The 24,692-nt window shown below is 36.2% G+C and overlaps 1 protein-coding gene across 3 annotated transcripts; it reads right to left on the bottom strand.

The window, feature by feature from the left end:
- Positions 1–24: 24 nt before the first annotated feature.
- On the bottom strand, positions 25–16,293 carry LOC131956722 (glutamine--fructose-6-phosphate aminotransferase [isomerizing] 1). Of its 3 annotated transcripts, XM_059321282.1 has the most exons (21): positions 16,210–16,293; positions 15,924–16,031; positions 15,664–15,759; positions 14,962–15,087; positions 14,546–14,604; positions 14,264–14,398; positions 14,051–14,112; positions 13,331–13,410; positions 13,088–13,105; positions 10,782–10,890; positions 10,321–10,484; positions 9,799–9,992; positions 9,412–9,532; positions 8,561–8,718; positions 8,100–8,214; positions 7,536–7,663; positions 6,831–6,959; positions 6,673–6,711; positions 5,784–5,945; positions 931–1,004; positions 25–148 (listed from the first exon to the last, which is right to left on the bottom strand). In XM_059321282.1, the coding sequence occupies exons 1-20, from the start codon at positions 16,214–16,216 to the stop codon at positions 960–962; spliced, it is 2,055 nt and encodes a 684-aa protein (XP_059177265.1). In that variant the 5' UTR covers positions 16,217–16,293; the 3' UTR covers positions 25–148; positions 931–959. The 3 variants fall into 3 exon arrangements, with proteins under 3 accessions (XP_059177265.1, XP_059177266.1, XP_059177267.1); XM_059321283.1 differs by lacking the exon at positions 931–1,004; XM_059321284.1 differs by lacking the exon at positions 13,088–13,105.
- Between the last annotated feature and the right edge of the window lie 8,399 nt (positions 16,294–24,692).

Raw genomic sequence — 24,692 nt, 5'->3', positions numbered from 1 at the left:
TGCCAGGTGGCACAGTAAATTATTGTTTTGAACTAGCATTTTTTATATGATTAATTGTTTCATTTACATGTTACATTTGGCTTTTTAATAATACAGCTCTTTACCATTAGCTTGTATATGTTTTTAGAAGGTGGCGAGGTCTATCAGTCTGGAAAATGGTAAAAAAATAGCAATTAGAGAATTTAAAAAGAAAATATTTAATTTGTTGCATGCAATGTTATTTTAAAGTATTTATTTCACCTCAGCCTTAAAAGGTAATTTAATAACATTTTAAATGAACAACTACAAACTTTCTCCCAAAAAATGCAAAACTAATGCAAGCAGGACATCACAATTCTATGACTCATGAGTATTAGAAAAAATAATAAAACCAAACTCATTTTAACTTTGAACATAATGTGCTTTTTTTTTGTCCGCCACCTCGTTATTTGTTCGTTATTATCTGTTAAAATATCCTTAAATTGAAAAACTAAAAATGGTCCTACAAGAAACTTCACAAAAACTGTTGTAGAGAAAATTTCAGAAAACCTAGCAAATATATTTTCAAAATTATTTTTTTAGGCTTATAAGTAGTACCATAAGCATAAAGTTATAAGGACAGAAAGTTAGTATTAATAAGCAAACATTTTTTAGTTGCTGAATCTTAAAGTTAAATCTTGGAACCTACTAAACTGCAAAAAAGAAATGAGTAACACAAATATATTTAACAAGTTGACGAACAAAAAAAAACTTGTGTGAGCATCTTTTATCAGGGGGAGGAAACCCGTAAGGCTATTTGATATAGTAGTTACAAAGGGGAAACAACTCTAAATGTGTTGTCTAAACAATGGGTAAATTAAATGCCACTACAGCCAATACTTTTACACCCACACAATTTCAGTAGAGCCACCATTCTTTAACTAGAAGATTAGAAAGAGAGCTATGTCTTACAGGTAAGGAAGGGCTGGAGGGGTAGGAATTTATTCCACAGTGACAGATTTAGCCAGATTTCGTGGACAGTCAACCTGAGAGAGATTGTATTACAAAATTAATTCTTTATTCTAACCATGGTTTATGCACTCAAACCCAATCAAATCTATAATAATAGTTTCGCTGTCTGACAAGAACGCTTTGTCTGACAAGAACGCTCTAGAGAAAACACAAGCAAAATAAAAACATGCACAGTAATTCGAAAAACAAAATATGACGTCGACACATTTAGCGTAGAGTAGAACATAATCTCAAGGCGGAAAGTGCACACAGTAAAATGACGTCATTGATTATCGCGTAAACATTGAAAAAAAGGAAATGTTGTCTAATCTAAATGGTTTGCGTGAAGAGTTTCTTGCATACAATTCTTCGGGTAGGGGCGAAGCCCCACCCCCCGCGTAAGAACGTCTGAGCCCCCCCCCCCCCCTCCACAACTCAAAAGAAATTTCCTCATCGATACTCTATAATAAAATTACCGCCTAATTAATGTGTCTAATCTAAAAAGTGGTTTTCTTGCAATGGGACGGTAGACATGTTTTTTTTTTGGGGGGGGGGGTGGGTGTGGGGGGGGGGGGTGTGGGGGGGGTGTGGGGGGGGGTTGGGGTGGTGTGTGGGGGTGGGGGGGGTGGTGTGTGGGTTGGTTTCAGTGTTTCTTTCAGACTTTTTCCTCCCCGGAGAGGGGTGGGGGTACTTGAAATTTTCGGGGGCGGGGGTAGAATTTTCTGGGAGGGGGCGGACACTGGAAAAAGTATATAATTATATTTCGTTGAATGGGACGGTAGACATGTTTTTTTTGGGGGTGGGGGGTGGTGGAGGGGTGGGGGGGGTGGTGTGTGTGGGGGGTGGGGGTGGGGGGGGGGTGGGGGGTGGTGTGTGGGGGAGTGGGTTGGTTTCAGTGCTTCTTTCAGACTTTTTCCTCCCCGGAGAGGGGTGGGGGCACTTGAAATTTTCGGGGGCGGGGGTAGATTTTTCTGGGAGGGGGCGGACACTGGAAAAAGTATATAATTATATTTCGTTGAATGAGACGGTAGACATGTTTTTTTTGGGGGGGGGGGGGGGTGGGGGGTGGGGGGCGGTGTGTGGAGGGGGTGGTGGGTGGGGGTGAGGGGTGGGGGTGGGGGTGGTGTGTGGTGGGGGGTGGGGGTGGTGTGTGGGGTTGAGGGGTTGGGTTGGGGGTGGTGTGTGGTGGGGGGTGGGGGTGGGGGTGGTGTGTGGGGGTGGGGTGGGGGTGGTGTGTGGGGGGGGGTGGGTTGGTTTTAGTTTAGAGAAAAGAGACAGCACTATCAGCCTAGCGCCCGTTGTACCCTTCCTCAACGGGCCATTTTTCTCGTATCTATAATAATAGTTTCGCTGTCTCTCTATCTATCTATCTGTCTGACAAGAACGCTCTAGAGAAAAGACAAGCAATTTAAAAACATGCACAGTAATTCGAAAAACGAAGTATGACGTCGACACATTTAGCGCACAGAGTAGAAAATAATCTCAAACCCAGAGAGTGCACACAGTTATATGACGTCATTGATTATCGAGTAAACATATTCAATACAAAGGCAATTTGGTCTAATCTAAGTGGTTTGCGTGAAGAGTTTCTTGCATACAATTCTTCGGGTAGGGGCGAAGCCCCACCCCCCGCGTAAGAACGTCTGAGCCCCTCCCCAACTCAAAAGAAATTTCCTCATCGATACTCTATAATAAAATTAATGTGTCTAATCTAAAAAGTGGTTTTCTTGCAATAGGACGGTAGACATGTTTTTTTTTTGGGGGGGGGGGGGGGGTGGAGGGGTGGGGGGGGTGTGGAGGGGTGGGGGGGGGGTGTGGGGGGGGGGGGTGTGGGGGTGGTGTGTGGGGGGTGGGGGTGGTGTGTGGGGGGTGGGTTGGTTTCAGTGTTTCTTTCAGACTTTTTCCTCCCCGGAGAGGGGTGGGGGTACTTGAAATTTTCGGGGGCGGGGGTAGAATTTTCTGGGAGGGGGCGGACACTGGAAAAAGTATATAATTATATTTCGTTGAATGGGACAGTAGACATGGTTTTTTTTTGGGGGGGGGGGGCGGTGGAGGGGGGGGGTTGGAGGGGTGGGGGGGGTGGGGGTGGCGGTGTGTGGAGGGGGTGGTGTGTGTGGGGGGTGGGGGTGGGGGGTGGGGATGGTGTGTGGGGGTGGGGGTGGTGTGTGGTGGGGGGTGGGGGTGGTGTCTGGGGGTCGGGGGGGGTGGGGGTGGGGGTGGTGTGTGGGGGGGTGGGTTGGTTTTAGTTTAGAGAAAAGAGACAGCACTATCAGCCTAGCGCCCGTTGTACCCTTCCTCAACGGGCCATTTATCTAGTTTATTATAGAGATAGTGTACTTTACTGGTATTTGTTATAACTTTTGTCACTGGTTCGTTTTTATGAACTAATTATCACATGTCAAGTTAGTAATGGTTCATTCTTGAGGTTTTACAAAATAATTGTAAAACAAAAACTACACAAAGTCATGTGTTTAAACTTCACATGTGATAGGCGTGCTCTACTTTCGCTTCATTGCAATTTCATCCAGACTAATTAATTAGTCAGGTGATGGTTAAAAAACATGGTAAATGTTGACATGACAATTTAACTTATTTGTAACCTAGGACATTTACTACGTCATAGAAATCTAGTTTAAATAAGATAATGTACTCCATTTTTTAGTCCAATATATGAGCTCAATACTATGTACACATGTACATACATATATATATATAAATATTTATACTATGTGTATCTAATATTCCCATTTAAGTAAATTATGTGGACATACATATAAGAAGTCCAAATTAGAAAATATAATTTGAAGTTATTCCATTGCACATAGTATCCATATATGAAAAAAACATTTGACCAAGCTAAGTAAAGCTTTTAAAGGTTGTTTGTAACAAAGAAAGAAAAGCAGCAGCAAAAAGCATTAACTGGTGATTTATATCTTCCTGCTCTACTTTACCTGTGAGGCAGATGCAACACAATGCAGGTGATAATATTATAAGGGATTAGTAATGTTAGACTTCAGCAGCTAGGAAAAAATGATGCTAAGACAATGTAACTTACTTCAATGAGTATTTTTTATTATAATTAAGGGTTACCCTCTAAAGAGTAGGCATGTAACCTATAAATTACCCCCTCCTTCCACTATGTATTATATAAAAAAATAAGAAAACAAGGAATTTTGTATCACATATTTTTACAGTGGTGTGAAGATTAAATAAACAGAGTAGTTAACAAAAAACAGAAGGCTAGGAAGAATGTATTTTCTTTATAATTATATCAGTCTTGGCCAGTAAAATGATCTATTTGCTAGTTTGATGTAAGTGCTCTAATATGTACATGCTAAATTTATTCTCACATGTCTAGCACCCACACAATGCTATTCTCATATGTCTAGCACCCATACAATGCTATTCTCATATGTCTAGCACTCATACAATGCTATTCTCACATGTCTAGCACTCATACAATGCTATTCTCACATGTCTAGCACTCATACAATGCTATTCTCAAATGTCTACCACCTACATAATGCTATTCTCATATGTCTACCACCTACACAATGCTATTCTCATATGTCTACCACCTACACAATGCTATTCTCACAAGTCTTTCACATGTCTACCACCCATACAATGCTATTTTCACATGTCTACCAGCCGTACAATGCTATTCTCACATGTCTACCACCCATACAATGCTATTCTCACAATTCTAGCACCCATACAATGCTATTCTCACATGTCTACCACCCATACAATGCTATTCTCACAAGTCTTTCACATGTCTACCACCCTTACAATGCTATTCTCACATGTCTACCACCCATACAATGCTATTTTCACATGTCTACCAGCCGTACAATGCTATTCTCACAAGTCTTTCACATGTCTACCACCCATACAATGCTATTTTCACATGTCTACCAGCCGTACAATGCTATTCTCACATGTCTACCACCCATACAATGCTATTCTCACAATTCTAGCACCCATACAATGCTATTTTCACATGTCTACCAGCCGTACAATGCTATTCTCACAAGTCTTTCACATGTCTACCACCCATACAATGCTATTCTCACATGTCTACCGCCCATACAATGCTATTCTCACAATTCTAGCACCCATACAATGCTATTTTCACATGTCTACCAGCCGTACAATGCTATTCTCACAAGTCTTTCACATGTCTACCAGCCGTACAATGCTATTCTCACATGTCTACCACCCATACAATGCTATTCTCACAATTCTAGCACCCATACAATGCTATTTTCACATGTCTACCAGCCGTACAATGCTATTCTCACAAGTCTTTCACATGTCTACCACCCATACAATGCTATTCTCACATGTCTACCACCCATACAATGCTATTCTCACTGACTTAAAACCTTTTTTTTTCATACTTCAAACATTAAAGAAAATGATAGTAGATCATTCACAAGAAGTTGACTTTAAGAAAAAATATATTGAAATGTGTAATGAACTGTAAAATGCAGATTTGTATAAAATAGAGCCAATCTGTTATTCCACATTTTTATGTGATTACAATTCAGTAAGGTTCTGGAAATTTGCATTTTGCATTCAAATGCTAAAATTTTTGAAATACTTTGGACATAAAACAGCTTAGAAGATGTTGATACAATTGGTTTGAGGACAACATAAATATCCAGTGTTTTAAAACCATTGGATGTTTTTAATCTGCTTTAGACAGCTAACTAAGATAACATGAAAGTGAGTCACATCAATAGAAATACGTTTTTCAAAGTTTAAAAATACTACTTTGTGAAATAAGAGCAAAAGCTTAAAAATCTTACATCAAGTTTCTTCAGCTCTGCAATATGTAGAGACAACAACTGCATGGGAATGACTGTGAGAACCCCCTGGAGACAATCTATGGTGTGGGGGACCTCTATGTACTGGCTGGCCATGGACTGGATGTCCTCATCACCTTCTGTACAGATCAGGATGGGATTGCCCTGAAACAGGTTTTATTGTTCTGACGCAAAGGTTTTATAGTTTAGATCCAAATGGGATTGCTTTGACACAAAGATTTTATAGTAGTATAAATCAGAATTTGATTGCACTCATTTAAAGATTTTATAGTATAGATCAGAATGGGATTGTTCTAACACAAAGATTTTATAGTATAGATCAGAATGGGATTGTTCTGACACAAAGATTTTATAGTATAGATCAGAATGGGATTGTTATAACACAAAGATTTTATAGTATAGATCAGGATGGGATTGTTCTAACACAAAGATTTTATAGTATAGATCAAGATTGGAAACTCCAAAATTTTCTTTCAGACACTTGCTGAACTTTATTTGCTTTTTTCACTTATACTGTGCAAGTTTTAACTTTGTGTTCTAATGTTAATCAAACCTTTATAATGGTAGCAGTAGGCACATGACTATAAACATAGGAAAAATTAGTTTTTGCTGGCTCAGGGCAAAGTTCATATAGGATGTGATCAGCTCAATTAGAGCAGAATATTTTTTCCTGCAAGGTCTGAATTCACTATATAAATATTACCAACAGTTTGTGTTTAAGAAGGACCCATTATAACTTGGCAAACATCATTACTATCTCCACAAAAAATAAAATATGACTAATTTTCATCAAATCACTGAAGTTTGAAAGTCGACTAGGAATAAAACCTGAGTTAATTATGTTTAAAATATATTCCCCAGTAGCACTTACATGTCTAGCTTTAACTTGCTGCAGGGCATTTACACATTTCTGGAATAAATTAAATTACTGGGTTAACAATGGACAGAGGAAGCAATTATCCTTTACAACTGGCCTTAATTTAATAACAATCTAAGTTAAAACTATAAATAACTTAAGTGTTTACTCACTGAATAGACTTTGTCCTTAGTGCACACCATCAGCACTGGCATAGCATGGTCCACTAAAGCCAAGGGTCCATGTTTTAACTCGCCTGCCAATATCCCTTCAGAGTGCATGTAGGTCAACTCTTTAATTTTCTGTGAAAAAAAACAAAATGTGAACTGGTAAAAGAAATTTGTGTTAACAAAGTATAAAACAACAAAAGCTAAACTGGTAAAAAAAAAATTTAATAACAACAAAAGCTGAACAGATAAAAAAAAAATTGTTAACAAAATTTAAAAACATGAAATGCTAAACTGGTTAAAAAATACTGTAAAAGAAAATTAAAAAACAACAAAAGCTGAACTGGCTAAAAAACTGCAAACAAAATTAAAAAACAAAAATGTTAACAAAATAAAAACACTATAAACAATGTTTAAAAACATAAAAGTTATAGTGGTAAACAAATGGGTTCAAAAAATTAAATTATTAAATTTATGTTGGTAATATATGAACAAATAATTAACATTTTGCCTACTAAAAAAAAACCCATTATAAACAAGAAATTAATTTCCCAATACATTTTTATAGTAACAGGATACAACAAGTAATCTATTTCTAACATTATGAACAAGTAATTAATTTCCCAATACATTTTTATAGTAACAGGATACAAAAAGTAATCTATTTCTAACATTTAGAGATTTATCTAAAGAAAAAAACAATTAAATTACCAAGGCCCCTTCTAAGCATGTAGCATAATTGTATCCACGCCCCATGACCAAAAGTGATTTCTGGGTATGAAGCTCCTTAGCTAAACTATGGATCTTGTCATCTTTGGCTAAAACTGCCTTTATTTGTTCTGCAACAAAAAAAAAACTTTAGCAGGTTAAACAAATCAGTAACACAATTATTTTATAAGCAGCCTAAAACCTTTAAATAGTAAATTAGTATTAAAAAAAAAAGAAAAAAAAAAGATTTTTAAGGCATCTTTTTGTGTTTAAAAATTCTGGATGATAAGGTTATATAAAATGTACTGTTATTGAATCACTATTATTTTACATTCCACTAGCCTAAGTTATTTTCATGTTGTTGGTAAGTAAAGTAGGAAAATCTGTATAAAATCTTTTCAAAACTTCTTTCTTATAGCTTTATGATTTACATATGGAAGAAAGTGAACCATACATTTCAACTGCTAACACCTGACCACCAAATAATGTGTGAAGTGACCAAGGCAGTATGTTGTGTAGAAGACAGACCAGTACAGAACAAATATTGTATCAACAAACAGATCTCACCAGGGAGATTCTTCAAGCCTTCAATGATCTCATGTCTCCTTTGTTGCATAGAGATTCTGTCCTCACTCATGACAAGAGCAAACAATACAAGGGAGATAAACTGACTGGTGTAAGCCTGAAACATTAGTCAGTTTTGTTTTTAAAATATTAACAAAAATTAGACAACTGATTCCATTACATATCTAAAATGTAAGCATACAAAGCATTTTTGAGTGTATAAGTAAAATGAATCTGTTGCTATGACATACATTAATATTTTGTAAGTAAATTTCTTATGTTTTAACCACCATAAACTGTACACTAATTATTAAATGTTAAAAAACCCTTTTGAACTAAAGGGTAGCATTTTAAAATTTCAAAAGACCCATTTCTATTCAAACTAGTTAAAAGTAGTTAACTAGCAGCATTTTTTTATATTACTTTATATAAAACCCCCATGAGCTGAGGCCAACATTTCTCACCTTAGTACTGGCCACACCAATCTCCGGCCCTGCGTTGATGTGTACCCCACAGTTGGACTCCCTGGAGATGCTGGAACCAACAACATTTGTGATTCCAACAATAAGAGCTCCCCTCTGTTTACAGTACCTGAGGGCAAGCAGCGTGTCAGCTGTCTCACCTGGATATTTACAAGAAATGGATTATTAAGATTTTATCATTTAGAAAGTAAGTAATGTTTCCTTTAAGAATCTGACGGTCCATGCGGCATGTGAAGTAGAGTTCACCTGTTTCTAAGACCTATGCATATGAAGGGATAGTGTGGTCAGCACTGTGCCCAGAAGCCTTTAGTTTCCCTAACATTAGGCAGGTAGCCATCAGAGCTAGGTGGACTCAGGGACACTCTACTGACTTAAACTCTGATTTGAACTCAAGATTTTTGGGGTTCGCAGTCTAGCACTTTATTGCACATAGACCCATATAATTTACAAATAATTTTTTGAAAGAGGTTAGATTAAAACAGATCAGTTGAAAGTAAATGACAAGTTACTTGTAAAGGAGTTACCCTAAACAGAGTGAAAAGTAGAGGTTTGTTTACAGTGGCATGCTACAAATGAAAGATTAAGTTTCAGATATCATGATGAGCTGTTGTTTACTTGTAAGATTTTAAAGTAAAATTTTATGCTTAGGTAACAACTCTGTCACTTCAAGCAAATAGCTCTCAACTTTAGATTAAAGACTTAATACTTCTGCATCAAAACTTGAGCCTTTTTAAAATTTTTGTTTAAATGCATTATTATTTTTGTAAACTTTGAATAAAAGAATGACACCAGAACACAACTGATAAAGAATGAGATTCAATACAATGTCTCACCTGACTGACTGAGAAAAAAGACAACATCATCCCTGAATATGGGCGTGTTCCTGTCCAGGAAATCACTGGCCAGTTCCACCATCACAGGCAACTCTGTCAGTTCCTCAAGGAGTTGTCTGGTCTGACATCAGCAATTATCTTCATTAGTTTAACTCTAACGTCAACAATTATCTTCATTAGTCTAACTCATCTAGTCTTACACTTACATCAACATTTGTCTTCATTAGTCTAACTCATCTAGTCTGTAGTCAACAATTATCTTTATTAGTATAATTCATTTTGTTTAGGGCCTAATTATTCCAAAAATATTTTTCACTTTGTCAATATTTGTAACAAAACTTTTTTTTATTACACTTTTTAGTAATGTCAAACATCCCTGTAACTCACTGCAATAGTACTGTGGTAGCTGGTACCACAAGCAATAAAAAGTAGCCTCCTACACCTTCTGATTTCTGCCATGTAATCCTTGATTCCACCCAACACAACTTCCTTGGTGTCAAAGTTCACACGGCCTCTCATTGTGTTAACTACAGACTCAGGTTGTTCAAAGATTTCTTTCTGCATGAACGAACTGAAGTTACCTGAAACAGAACAAGACATTAAGCTCAAGTTGCCCATAGTAAAATAATGGGTTGAATTAAAATAATTGTTTTAGCTAGAGAAATGAAATAACAAAAAATAATTAAAATAAACTAAACAGTAGTCCAGTCAATCTTTCAACAACAAGAAAACAATAAAGATGTCAAACTATTAATAAAATACAGACACTATGTAGAAAATTTACCATATCAGTAAGCCTATTGTGGTGTACAAATTAGTCAAATAAAAACATGTTCTAAATACATGGCAGTTCTAAAAACATCAAAGGAAATATTATGCCTCAACTGTAGAAAAGCAATGTTGACTGACCCTTCATAATTTGCTCGATTTCCATTTTCAGTGTAATAACTTCTCTGTATGTTCTTTCATCTAAGGTCCGAGACACACGATGTATATTGAGGATCCCTTCATGGACAGATGCAACATCATTCTCTTCAAGGAAGATCACCTGGTTTGTGTGCTCTATAAATGCACTGTAAAATTGTTTCATAAATGCAACACCTATCAATTTAGGCAACCATATTATCAGACTAAGATGCATGTGTTATTCATTATGTACTTTAAAAATTTATTTTGGTTTTTCTTTTTAATAACAAAAACATTTGTAACAAATAATTCTAAGTTTTGTATTTAAACTTTAAAGCATAATATAAAATTGAAATAATTTTTATAGGCTTCAAATGTAGATTTATGATGTGGTAAACTTTGCATAGGATACCTAAAAGTGGTCTCTATGTGGTCATACTGGGGCTAAACGTGAAAGAACTCACCTTGCATCTGAGGCAAAGAAGTATTCAATCTCTCTGTGGGGTCCCACGGGGACGTACTCTGTGTCTTCATCTCTCCTCCCATGGCTGCTGCCCAACATCCCTCGGTGGTCTGGTTGGTTGGACAAGAGAAACAAGTAGGACAGGCATCAGCGGGGAAACAAGTAGGACAGGCATCAGCGGGGATATTTATTTTATCCACTATATACACAACAGCTATTAATTTTTTTATATATATCTAGCAGCTTCAAAAGATTTTTTTTAAAAATCAACCCCTACACTTCTTTACATTATTCATTTCTGTTAATAAAAAACACCAAATTGCATGATAAAAGTAATTACTGACATTAATATTTTTAAAATTCATAAATGGTTAGTCATTAACACCATAAAGCTAAATTGTTTTTTGCCCTATTTGACGCTGATAATAAAGTACACAATCAGGACCCAACTTGAAAGAAAAATATCCTAACTCTGATTTGTATAAATATGGTTGAGAGAGAAAAACATGCATGAAGTAATGCTATATTCCCACTTTGGTGCTCCACTGAAGCATAAAGCAAATGCTTAAGAAACAATTTATCATATTTTTAAATGGCAATTTTAAAATATTTGAAAATACTTAGAACACTAGAACAAAAAAATTCTTAACCTTACAATGTGACAAATTATTATACAATTAATAATTTAAATGTTTACAAATTTTACTGGATAAAACTAAAATACCAACTTCAACATGGTGATCATAAAATTAATACTGATATAACAATTTGCTACTATCTTTGGAAGATTACACAAAAACTGAAGTGTGTGCCCTTAAAATTATAAATTTCTAATAACTTAGCAATACAGTCAAACCTTGGATTTGCCAAATATTATCTGTTCATGAAACTTTGTTATAATCTTAAGCAATCTCAAGTATTACATGCTGTGGAATCTCAAGTGATTACATGCTAAACAAGAACTTTTTTTTGACAATGGATTAACACATTTCTTAAATTAATCATACTGATTAATCCTACTAACTTAATCACAACTTATTGTCAACACAATTCTACCATGTAATTCTTGCCCTTTCTGTGAAACTTTTAGCAACAATCCAAAGACACTTTCGGCTTTCTAATAGTTAATTTCTGGTACATGACACTGAATTGTCTTAACACCTTAACTCTAATAAAATCTTGTCTGTACCTTGCATAACTCCTCTTCTAAGTGAGTTAGCTTTTCTTTCTTTTTACCCACTTGTTTTCTAAACTATGTCCTTTTCATAACAGTGTCTGCTATCACTATATTAGTAAATGGTGTTTACACTTTGATTAAAGGCAAGACATTCATATACATTAGGGCAAAGAATAGAAACCATCTTCTCATCTTAAAAACATTTGACTTTCTTATGAAAGAAGAAAATGTGCTGATCTTATGAAAAGGCAGTTTAGCATGGCAAAGAATGGATATAAGATTTTCAAAATTTTCATTACCTATGAAAACACCACTAACAAAATAACTCACAACCCAAGGTTTGACTGTTATATCAAAATCCTACAACTTAGCTAATTAATTACTAACAAAGCATATATTTGTGAAAATAATTATTTTCTACAACATCTATGTCTTATTCATTTTTTGTGGGTGAAACAAAAACATTTCTATTTGTTAGTTATTTTTTGGTACAAAAACTTTTCTCCTTGATTTTGTGATTCAGAAAAAAAAATCAACATAGAAATAGTTTTACAAAAATTGCTACGTCAAAACAGACGTTGAATACACAATTTTAATAATTTGATAATCAATAAAGGTAGAAGTAAGCAGATTTTAAAAGCTATATAAAAAGCATTTTAAAATGCATATTAAAAATATATAATTTTAAAATTGTTAACAAGTAAGGACAAAATTCTAAAGAATTTTTGTTTACTAAGAAAAACTATGTAAGCAACCTTTATACCATGTTTAAACATAGGTGAGAGTGAACTGACATAAAATTTGAACTGTGACAATTTTCAAAAAGAGAAAATGTACTCAATACAGGTATTATTATAATATTTCATTGAACACTGAAAGGAACCTCCAGCTGTCAACACATATAATGATGACTACCACACAGAGTAATCTTCAGTAGGGAGGACAAAAGATTATCCTTTAATCCTTTTTTTTGTAAACAAAATATAGCTTTCAAAGTCATCTAAAATCAACAATGCATTAAATGATATTTTACTAGTGTCATGTGCATTCTTTTATGTTTCTTGCTTTCATTATCAAGTTAAACAACTCACAACTACCAAACTACTTTTAAACCCCTAGAATTTTCTTACTTTTATCAAGTAGCTGGGCTGTAACAACAAACAGAAGCAAATAAAACCAATACCGTACATGTATAACTCATTTAAACCTGTATACAGGATTTAATTAATCTTTTAATTCTCAATGTTATTAGAAACAGATGAAAAATTTAAATCATCTCAATACACAACATTAAGCTTCAGTTAAGTGCTCAAAGTTCACATAAATGATTAATAAAGTTACAATGGTAATATCAACATGTTCATGAAGCTTACCTTTTGCGTAAAGAACAGGTATATTATCCGTGCTCAGTTTGGTTTTACTCTTTACACCAATCAGTAAAGGACTGCCACGTCTGTTAGAACAAACAAAACAATGTTTAGCAACATGTCAGTTAAACAATCAAAACAATGTTTAGCAACATCATGTTTTACTTCAAGACAGCATGGTCAAGCAGTAGAGCGTTAGAGTGCTAACCCACAATTATCAAGTTCGGATCTCAAACTTAAGTATGGAGGATGTCCTTGAGTCCACCCAACTCTGGTGGGTACCTGACTTTTGCCACAGAATGTAAAACAAGCTGAGCATAATGCTCACCAAATTATCTAGCAACAGATGAACTTCATCTGCCCTACAGACCGTCAATTCCAAAAGGGAAATTTTACTTTTATGCTTTACTTTACTAATAAAGATTTTTCCTACATTAACAAAACCTATAAGACCTTGTGACTACTATTTTCCATCCTGCATAAACTAAAACTACTAGACATTAATGCTACTATGTCTCTACAAAAACAAAAACTACAGGACCTCATGGCTACTATGTCCCCAGGCTATATAAACAAAAAATAAAGACCTTAAGGATACTATGTCCCCATTCTAAATAAACAAAAACTACAAGACCTCATGGCTACTATGTCCCCAGTCTACATAAACAAAAACTACAAAGACCTATGGCTCTGTCCATTTTTTTACAAAAACAAAAACTACAGGACCTTGTAGCTACTATGTCTCCAGGATAGTGTTTGCTCATTACTGCTATTGCAAATGCTCCTTCCTGAGAAAAAGAATTAAACAATTAGTTTAGTTATTAAAACTGAGTAAGATGAAGGGGATCCAGTTTGTTAAACTGATGAATATCCATGACATCACTTTAACAAATACTTTCAATAATAAGTTAAATAATTTGGAAAGTAAACAGCACTTACAAGTTGAGTGATGGTCATTTCAATCAATTCTCTGAATTTTAACTTCTGCTCGCTATGTGTGTCGTACAAGTGTTTAATCAGCTTTGCCACAACCTCTGTGTCAGTCTCGGTCTCAAACTCAAAACCTTTTTGTAGCTTTGGATACAAGAAAACAATTCCATTTACTCTAAGATAATGAGGTCTATTCATTTCAAGAGACTAGAAAACTCTCACACAATTAAATCAAACTGCACTAAAAACAGCTTTAATAAAAGTGTAAATGTTTAGTTTTTTAAAACCTACTAGAAATGATTTAATGTCCTTGTAGTTTGTAATAATTCCATTGTGAATTATAGCAAATTCTGAAAAAAAAAAAATTGGTGTTAAAAAGACGACAAAACAATTTCAAAAGTTATACAATGTATTTCATTTTGTCTCAAAAAGCAATGTTTTCATAGAACTAAGAACTAATGCCGAACATTATGTACTAAAGTCATTTTTAAGCAAAAATAGATTTCTTTAACAACGTTTGTTCATGCTTTTTGCATTCCTTAAAACATAAAGGTGTTAAACTTATTCATGCTTTTTGCATTCCTTAAAATACAAAGATGTTAAAATTATCACTTTAACACTATACAGCTCAATGCCAAATATTTTTTTAGAAAAACCATGTGATTAAACAACATAATTAAAGACTAATATTACTTAAACAGACTTACCGTTGTTGGGGTCAGATCTTTGAGGATGTGCATTGATGGGGCTTGGTTGACCATGGGTGGCCCAACGTGTGTGGGCAATTCCAACATGGATGTTAAAGATTTTATCATAATCTAAATCTTTGGTTTCTGTTAAGTAAATGTTTGTTTAAAATACAATAAAGCAAAAAAAGGCCACATCAGATGGTTTAAAGAAGCATTATATAATTGTGACTATCCTGGGGGACTGCTAAGAAAATTGCCAGTGATCTGCAAAATTGGAGGAAAGAGCCAAGGGAAAAGATTATATAATTGGACTTAATCACACAATTTTAATAATAACCCTTGTTAAAGTCACACATTTTAGAATTATTTTATGAGTCAAATCTAATCAATGTCAAAATAAATAAAACATCTTCAAATCTAAATGCAGTGGGCACATTCACACCAAGCTAATTTGGCCATTAAATGGTTAACAAAAGTAGCATTTTTGTTTATTGATACAGTCTTGACCCAGACCCTTTAAGGATACAGATTAAAACAAATTACAGGTTGAAGATTCTGCAAACTACATTTTTAAAATGTGAGTATTAAGTCTTGAGTTCTCTGGCTCAAGTCTGTAGGACATGCCTGAGTCCACCCCAAATGGATTGGATCTACTAAGGTCTGAAATGTATCTGCCTGGTCCTGTGATAATGTCAAGTTAATAAAGAAAGCATGTCTAACCTGCAACCAGCTTCTCAAGAGCTGCAACTTTTCCTTTTTGTTTAATAATCTTGATGGAGCATTCCTGTTCATTCTCTGATCCTTCAACAGCTAAACCTGTGAGATGCAAAAATAAGTATTGATAAACCTTATTTAATTATGTTATCCTATGATTAAGTTAGTCCAAAAAATTTCACAATAAACCTGTTCTAAAGCTACAGAAAGCCTTGTCTCCAACCTATAATTAATTTATAAATTATAATGAATGAATGATAACTTACCAGCTGAATCATAGCCTCTGTATTCCATGCGCTTCAATCCATTGATGAGAATATCAAGAATTTCTTTTCTAGTGGCAGGAACTAGGTAGTTCAAATATGCAAAAATTCCTGTAGGAAAGAAAGCATAATGTAAATAGCTTACAGACAGATAACTTACACCTCTTACTGCTGTCCATAGGTGTAAAAAAATTGAGTTTATATAATTTAATAATCATAAAATTTATTTAGGCCTACCATAATTATATATTTTAGATTGATTTGTTGAAGTATAAGTAAATCAACTTACCACACATGATATACTAGATCTATGCTAGAACCTAGACCTATATTGTCCTTCAGCTATTATTAAGTTCTCTGAAACATATAGGGCATAAATCATTCAAACAAAACAACAATTTCTAGATTCTAGATCAATTATTTTTTTAAAATAATTATTTCTAAAAGGATTTCTAAAAAACTATAAGGTCCTCCAGCCTTATAATTTTTTAGATTCCTATAAGAGAACTATTAAGTTAGGCCCTTGGTCAAGTGAAATAAATACTACATATAGTTAATTATAGTTAAATTTACTAGGATAGGAACCTAACTTATTTAATATGGTAAAGCAGGACACTAAGAGCAGTGTGGTATTAGTACCCAGTCAGCACCCCACCCCCACAATAAAACTGCTAATCAAATTCTAAGGTAACAACCACTGCTGTTAACAGAGAAGCAGATGATTCTTCTTATTTAATTTATGACCCACGTGGCCCAGCAGGGAGAAGGTGAAACAGGAATCGATTACATTGCTCTTTCCTCAAAATCTCTCACTCACATAAAAACATATTGTGAACTTTTTTTTCCAAATGGACATAATGTAAGGAAACTTCATTTTGTAATAAACCAAATGACTTTTTAAATGCTGTTCTTTGTTCATGTTTTCAAGCATTGGTCACTGTACATTTTAACACAATTTTTATAACTTTAGAATAGCTTTATTTTGGTGATTTTTTTTTTTGCACAGTGTGAGTGATTGTTCATACCAAAACAAAACATAATGGTTTTATTTGTTAGATATAACTAAATCTACATGAATACATTAAATTTGTCCACTAGCTTGCATTTTCAGAAAGTTATAACATTTTTTTGTTATTTGGCTCTTGTTGCCTCAGGAGCAAATTAATAATTGAGATCTTTACAGGGGCAATAAAACAACTGCTTGCCCCGAATGTTTTTAACCCACCATAAAATTTCTAATCCTTTGGCAGGTAACATAGAAGTCTGTTCTTAGATCTCAATCTCAGCTCAGCAGAGATGGCTTGTTATGTCTTATGTTTTTATTATGACCATCATGGTCCAGCAGGGAGGAGATCAAAGAGGAATCAGAAGGCCTAACACTGCCCTCCCCTCAATATTCCTCACCTCATTTAACCAATTGTAATTCATGTAATCACCATGAAAGTACAACTGCAGTTAAACTTAAAGTTTAGGTTAATTAAAGTTTAAAAGTAAGCTTAGTATTTGTAACACGGCGTTTACACTTACGACATGGATGCTATAAATTTGTGGAACACAATGCCCGCCAAAAATTATTTTTATCTGGAACAATTTTATCCAAAGAACATATATACTTTAGCACTCACACTTACAAAACATGTTATAGATCATTTTATAAAACATGCATCACCTTTGACCCGGAGCGTCTGCGATAAAGGCCCAGATAATTGAAATAAAGAGTAATCAAAGTATAAAAAAACTTAGATAGTGGACACGCAGCTTTATTTTTTTAAAAAGGAAAATGGTGTTGCCACGGGGCTTGTGATTCAACAATAAATTATCTAAAAATTAGAGAACATGCAAGATTTTATAAATTTTATTAGAGTGTCAGCAACTAGAGCTAGACAGTTTTTATAAATTTAATGCTGTGTAGAATAGCGCGGGTTGTAGACATTACCCATCCCACAGTAGAATCACCCCTTCCCACCCCAACCCCATGGTAGCCATTTCTCCAGCTTCTTTGCTTGTCTTTATCCTGCAGAAACAGCTTCGAATTAACAGGGCTAAATATTTGTTTGCTGAAAGGCCCGATTTCTTCGAAAACTTGCATCTGCCAAGTTCATTAAACGTAATGAGATCGCGTTATAACTAGTCTATTATTAAGAAAAGAAGAGGATCTAGTTTTTAGAGTAGGGCCTATGACACTCATTCCCCCTCCCCTCCCCTAGTTTCTTTATGTTAATTATGTCCCATTTTAAACCTAAATAATTAGCCTTTGACTTTTTTATCTGCCAGTTTTTATAGTCAGTTGATTGTGTGATCCCACCAGTACATTCTGGGGGTCTATTGATTTATTCATGTCAGACGGAAACTGAAAATATGTTTATACACAAAATATTGGTCAAGGAAAAATTGGAGATACATTTGGTTAAATTATATTTTTTAATTAATTATTATTTTCATAATTAATACCTAAACTGGTTTTAATGCAAAATTGTAATGCCTTAGACATTACATTTTTTCATTAAACCTGTTTGGGATTTAATTAAAGAAATAATAAGTAATTATAAAAATTTAATTTTTAGCAGGGCCTACAGAAGTTATAAATCATGAAATTGTGTGCTCAAAAACTTAAGATCAGTATATTTGATTTTGCAATCAGCTGATACCTAGGATGCGTTTACTACTTTTCGACGCATGCGCACTCAACTGAAAATTGAGAACATGTTTTATGTTTTCGCGCAGCGAGCGAAGACAAAAACTTGACCCAGAACATAAAAAGGGGCGTGGTTTTGTGCCCTGCGACTCAGAATGATGTTCCATATATAAAATCGTAACATGTTTAGAAAACACTTTAGTAGGTCAAGTCTAGTATAGGCCTATATGTTGTAAGTGTAAACGCGGTGTAAGGCATAGTATAGTATTTTAGTAAGCCTGCCGTGCCGTAGTCTGCCTTGGCCTAAAATTAAAATTCTTAATTTAAATAATTTATTTTAATTTAAAATTTAAAAAATATGACTTTCTCTCTACACTACAGTTCACTACACTTAGACTTAATAGCCTACTTTATTAATACTTAGGCTAACCAAACTAATATTAAATATTAGGCCTAAATATTTTTTGGTAATCTATCGTTTTGGGTACGTAAAATCGCCCGCGACTAGTAATGTGAAAAACAGGTGACTCCTTACATTTTAATAATTATTTCACATTTTGAGGAGGATTTATGTTTTAAAAATACAAAAATGTTTCCTTGTTTCATTTATGTACCTGTTTTTAAACAATTGAATTAAAACTTTTCAGTAATAAATGAAGACTAGCGATGTTTCCAACAGATGCAACCATGCTCATTTACTATAGCAGCCATCTTGTAAAAGTTTTATTTTTATAGACTTAAAGCGCAAGATTCAGGCGGAAGTCACTCTATTTTACAAATGGCTGCTGTTTATATAGCAAATCTTGCTTGCAGACACTGCTGTTTAAAGTTAATTTCTGGCCTATATTGATATATTTAATATTTAGCCATTGATTTAGGTTTATTATCCATTTATCTATAATATTTGACATAAACATATCACAATATACTTCTATTACAGCCTTGACAATGAGGTAACGTTTTCGTACATTAATAGCCGCCGGCGATTTTACGTACCCAAAACGATAGATTACCTATTTTTTTAAACTAAAAAAATCACCTTCCCCAATACGGCAATAGGGTAATCTATCGTTTTGGGTACGTAAAATCGCCCGCGGCTATTTATGTACGAAAACGTTACCTCATTGTCAAGGCTTTAATAGAAGTATATTGTCGTACTTTTGTGTCAAATATTATAGATAAATGAATAATAAACCTAAATCAATGGCTAAATATATCGATATAGGCCAGAAATTAACTTTAAACAGCAGTGTCTGAGAGCAAGATTTGCTATGTAATATGTAAACAGCAGCCATTTGTAAAATAGAGTGGCTTCCCCCTGAATCTGGCGCTAAAAGTTTATAAAAATTAAACTTAGACAAGATGGCTGCTATAGTAAATAAGCATGGTTGCATCTGTTGGAAACATCGCTAGTCTTCATTTATTACGGGAAAGTTTTAATTCAATTGTTTAAAAACAGGTACATAAATGAATCAAGGAAACATTTTTGAATTTTTTAAAACATAAATCCTCCCCATAATGTGAAATAATTATTAAAATTTAAGGAGTCACCTGTTTTTTACATTACAAATCGCGGGCGATTTTACGTACCCAAAACGATAGATTACCGGCAATAGGCCCTACACACAATACTAATTAATTTAATATGCCACGTCTTACATCAAGAAACAACATGAAACTATTGGAAACAAGTGCAGTGATGTTTACATAATGATAGTACATAGATTCTAGAGACTAGATCTAGATCTATTATAGATTTCTACTTACAAAACCTCGATTCCTAGATCGACGTCTTGTTTATTTCCTGCTGTGCTCGTTTTAGATTTGCGACAGTTTCTAACAGTATCAAAATTGATCAGTTATCCGGTCTTTTAAAAAAAAAATTAAGTCCGTACGTTTTCGGATTCTTCCCCTTGTTCCCCCTCCGTGTCTCTAGCCCCGCCTCTTACACAATGAACCATTGACACTGACAGTACGCAAGCCTAAACAACGAGCATAAAACACCTAATCATACACCATATAGGCATATATATCTAGCCTATAGCAAAGGGATTATAATTTATATAGACCAAAGTATTTAAAAAGAGGTCACTATTGGATTTTTAATGGGGTGTAGTAAATCAACAGACCCCCAGAATGTAGTGTGTGTAACGGTCAGGTTAGGAGTCAGTCGATAGTTATGTTTAGTTAGGATAAGGAAGACGATTGTCCGGAGTAGGCCCTAGAGCCTATAGTAAAGTAAACCTCAACAGAAATTAGATCTAGGTTACAGAATTAAGCGAAAAATGATTCTAAAATCGCCTGCGCCTAACACCGATCACGTTGGTCGATTGCGCAATCTCTAAGCCATAGCATCCGTGTTTCATCATGAGAGTTCTAAGAAGTGTATAGACTTGTAAGGCCCCTACGAGGCTAATCCTGTTGTCTAGAAGTAGGGCCGCTGTAGGTTTCAGATGACATAGGCCAGCATAGGCATAGCGTTTGTTTGAAGAACGTTTGCACTAGTTGAAGCTTCACGGCAAAAGATAGAATGCTACGCGAGCTACATCGTGCATGAAAGGAACATGAATTAAGATGAAACAAAATGTAGACTACTATGTAGGCCTACTTTAGCCCTAACCCCCGAAGCATACAACGAAAATAGCTTTTATATACAAAATAATATATACTTCTGCCAGAGCCCCCCCCCCCCCCCCACCCCTGAGGAAAGTATGAAAGAATCACTGATTAAGACTAGGGTTATTGTAAGGTTTAGAGCAGAGGGGCTGCGTGGGGGGGGGGGGGGGACGACGACGACGGGGGACATATATCCCCGGGCGCCGACCTTAAGGCGCCAAAATGGGTTGGAAAAATAAATTGTAAGCTTGAGGGGGGGGGGGGTGCTGCAAATCGAAAGTTTGAGGGGGGATGCAAATCGAAATCCTGAGGGGGGTGCAAATCGAAAGTTTAAGGGGGGTGCAAATCGAAAGCTTGAGGGGGGTGCAAATCAAAAGTTTGTCCCCGGGCGCCGGGAAGGGTCGCTACGCCTCTGGTTTGGGTCAATTAATCGATAGCGGGTTTGTCAACAGAGTGGTGTTTTAGCCTAATACAAACTGGGTAGGATCTCACACAAAAGGTCTCCGACAAAAGATCTAATTAAAGGACGCATTATCTCACGGACTAAACATCTTAACTAACATTTTAAGTATTGGATGATCTTTTATTGATTAAAATATTTTTTATTTCTTGTCATGGCCTCACATGCCTAAAGGGCATGCTGGGTTTCATTTACGTGTTAAGCAGTGGCGGAACTAGAAAAATAGGGCCACCCCGCAAAAAATTCTTTTGGGCCCCCATTTTTTAGAGACGTAGCGACCCTTTCCGGCGACTGGGAACAAACATTAGATTTGCACCCCCCCCCCCCCCAGCTACACCTCTGCCATATATATATATATATATATATATATATATATGTAACTAGGGTAGGCCTAGTTACTAGTCACTATTGTTAAGAACGCAATAGTGCAGGTGTTGGACTGATAAGCCAACTGATAACGATCATAAAGCCACGGAGTATTTTGGGAAGGATACGACAAGCGCTGTCAACTTTGACACGACTTGGCTGATGAAACAGTGCAGGTGTTCTATTGATCGGACTGATGAGACAACTGCGTAGTAATCGGAAGGCGAGATATTCGGATTGAACATAACTATGATAGAACCGAATACGATTACGAATACGAAGGGATATATAGGAAGGCGACGGCTGAGATCAGGAGAGGGGATCAGTCAGTCAGTCAGTGAGGCAGTATCAAGTTGGTTATTGAACGGGTTAGCCGTATTGTGTTAATAAGGACGATAGACATGTGCATTCAGTTATGTGAAGACTAGTGAGGACTGTTGGGGGTCAGTTGATTCAGACTATTATTGTGAAGCATTTCTTTTGATTCATTATATTATTGTGAAGCATTTCTTTGATTCATGTAATAAAAGGATCAATAGTGAACCTGCATCTTCGAGTATCTATACTGTGGTCGATGTTGTGTAGAATGAGTGGTTAGACTCGTTAACATTTGGCACTACAGGCAAATAGACTCGTTACATTTGGCGTTGTCGAGCAGAAGATGCAACTACGCTCGGTCACATTTGGCGCTGCGAGCAGGGTGATTCAATTAGACCAGCCGCTAGGGCACCCATAGTCAACCTAGTTCATAACTGTGTTTAGTGTGTGTGTGAATTCGGACATTCAGGAACAGTGAAAATTGAGGAACGAGGAAAAATTTTCATACACACACGGTAAGAAAGGTCTTTTTTTATTTGAAGGAAATAAATAAAAGGGAAAACTGAAATCAGAATCGAGGAAATTGAAAAGAACAGAGATGAGACACCTTTCATTATCATTCTGGCTTGGTGTCACATGCTCTTTTGCTGCTGCAAGCATGTGGCTCAGTATACCCCTAGTTGTAGCACCAGCCACCCTGGGGACAGCTATGGGGCTGACCACCAGCATCCAGATAATTGGCATTGGTATCTCCAACTGGGTTGTTGGACAAATACTGGGCAAAGATGGCAACCAAGATATGGATGTAACTCTTGGACACTGGAAATGTGTCATGATCTCCCTTTTGGGCAACACTATCTGCTGCATAGCTGCAACATTTTTCCTTGGTGTGAGTGGCAGACGCGGGAGTGGTATTTTAGATATCGGAAAGGGACAGAAACTCCTGCTGGCCCAACAATCTGAGTCAGATAAAGATAGCCCAGAGATAGGCAACGGTGAAGATGACCCTTTGCCTCCAGATGGACCAGGACAAAATTTGGACAAAAAGCCGATCCATATTGTGGTCCTGCCCAGTGAGTCCCACATCAACAAATTTTACGGGGACGGTGATCCAACCTTAACCAACAGGTTCAGTGAAGAGGTCAGGGCTGCCTGGGCCTCGAGATACATGTCACCAGAGGAAAGATTAAGACTGCTGATGGGCAGTATAGGAGAGACGGTTAGGGCAGAGGTCAAATGCCACGATAAAACCATCCAATCAGATCCAGATAAGGTGCTGGATCTAATTATGGAGACCTTTGGGGAGAGACGGTCGGGATCGCAACTGCTATCGGTGTTTGTAGGTATAAAGCAGAGAATGGCGGAGAGTGTGATGGAGTATTCACACCGAATGAACAGGGCCTTTGATTCGGTAAAGGGCAAAATACCCGACATGGATGCACGCCTGCTGAGGGACCATTTCATCGAGGGGCTGGCGACCCCTATGTCAAGAAGATATTTGAAAGAAGAGGTCTACAAAGACCCACAGTTGACCTTCCTTCAGGTCAGAAACTCAGCGATCCGCAGGTCCGAGGATGAGGACCAATCGAACTGTTCGGTAGACAAAGTCTCTGTGCCGGAACAGAAACGATCCCCACCCACAGGGACCGGCACGATGGAAACCATGATGGCTCAACTGTTGGCCCACCTGGATAAGGTTGACCAACGATTGGAGAGGTTAGAAAGCAGGTCAACAGCTGAGAATCAGGGCAAAAACGGGACAAAACAGAGACAGGTTGGACAGCCGCGACCCGCCGGTCCATCGCTCCGGTGGACGGCTGACGGTCGACCAATTTGCTTGTCCTGCTCACAACCCGGACATATGGCACGGTACTGTCCGGTGAAACGATCGCCCTCTGTAAGGCAGGTCAAGGCTACAGAGCGGCGAGGTTATGGCGTAAGAAACAAAATTGGACAAAGAATGAAAGAGTCTCCAACAAGACTCGAAGAGAAATTATCAGATATTGAAAAAATAAACTGTGAAATGAACTTTGATGTTAAAAAGTTTCAAGTGAACAATTTGTTGGCTGAGAAAAATGATGATAAGGAAGAAATTGGTAGACTTAATAATGAGATCTCAAGGTTAACCATGAAACTGGATAGGGAAAGTTCATGCAAATTAAAAGCACAGGAGAAATGTTCATCTGTAGAGTGTCTGTTATCTGAAGAAGAAAATAGAAACTTTGTACCTGGTTTTGCAAAAATTGCCGCACCGTTGCATGACTTAAGAAACAAAATGACAAAGAAACACAGTAAGGAGAAAAAGAAAGGTAAAACACAACTGATAGGTGAATTATGGACTGAGGAATGCCTGAACTCGTTTAAGCTACTGAAAAAT

Source organism: Physella acuta, unplaced genomic scaffold (genome assembly GCF_028476545.2).
Source record: "Physella acuta isolate Inbredline_101_S28 unplaced genomic scaffold, ASM2847654v3 ptg001173l, whole genome shotgun sequence".
Lineage (NCBI taxonomy): Eukaryota > Metazoa > Mollusca > Gastropoda > Physidae > Physella > Physella acuta.
This window is presented reverse-complemented; position numbering and strand designations above follow the sequence as displayed.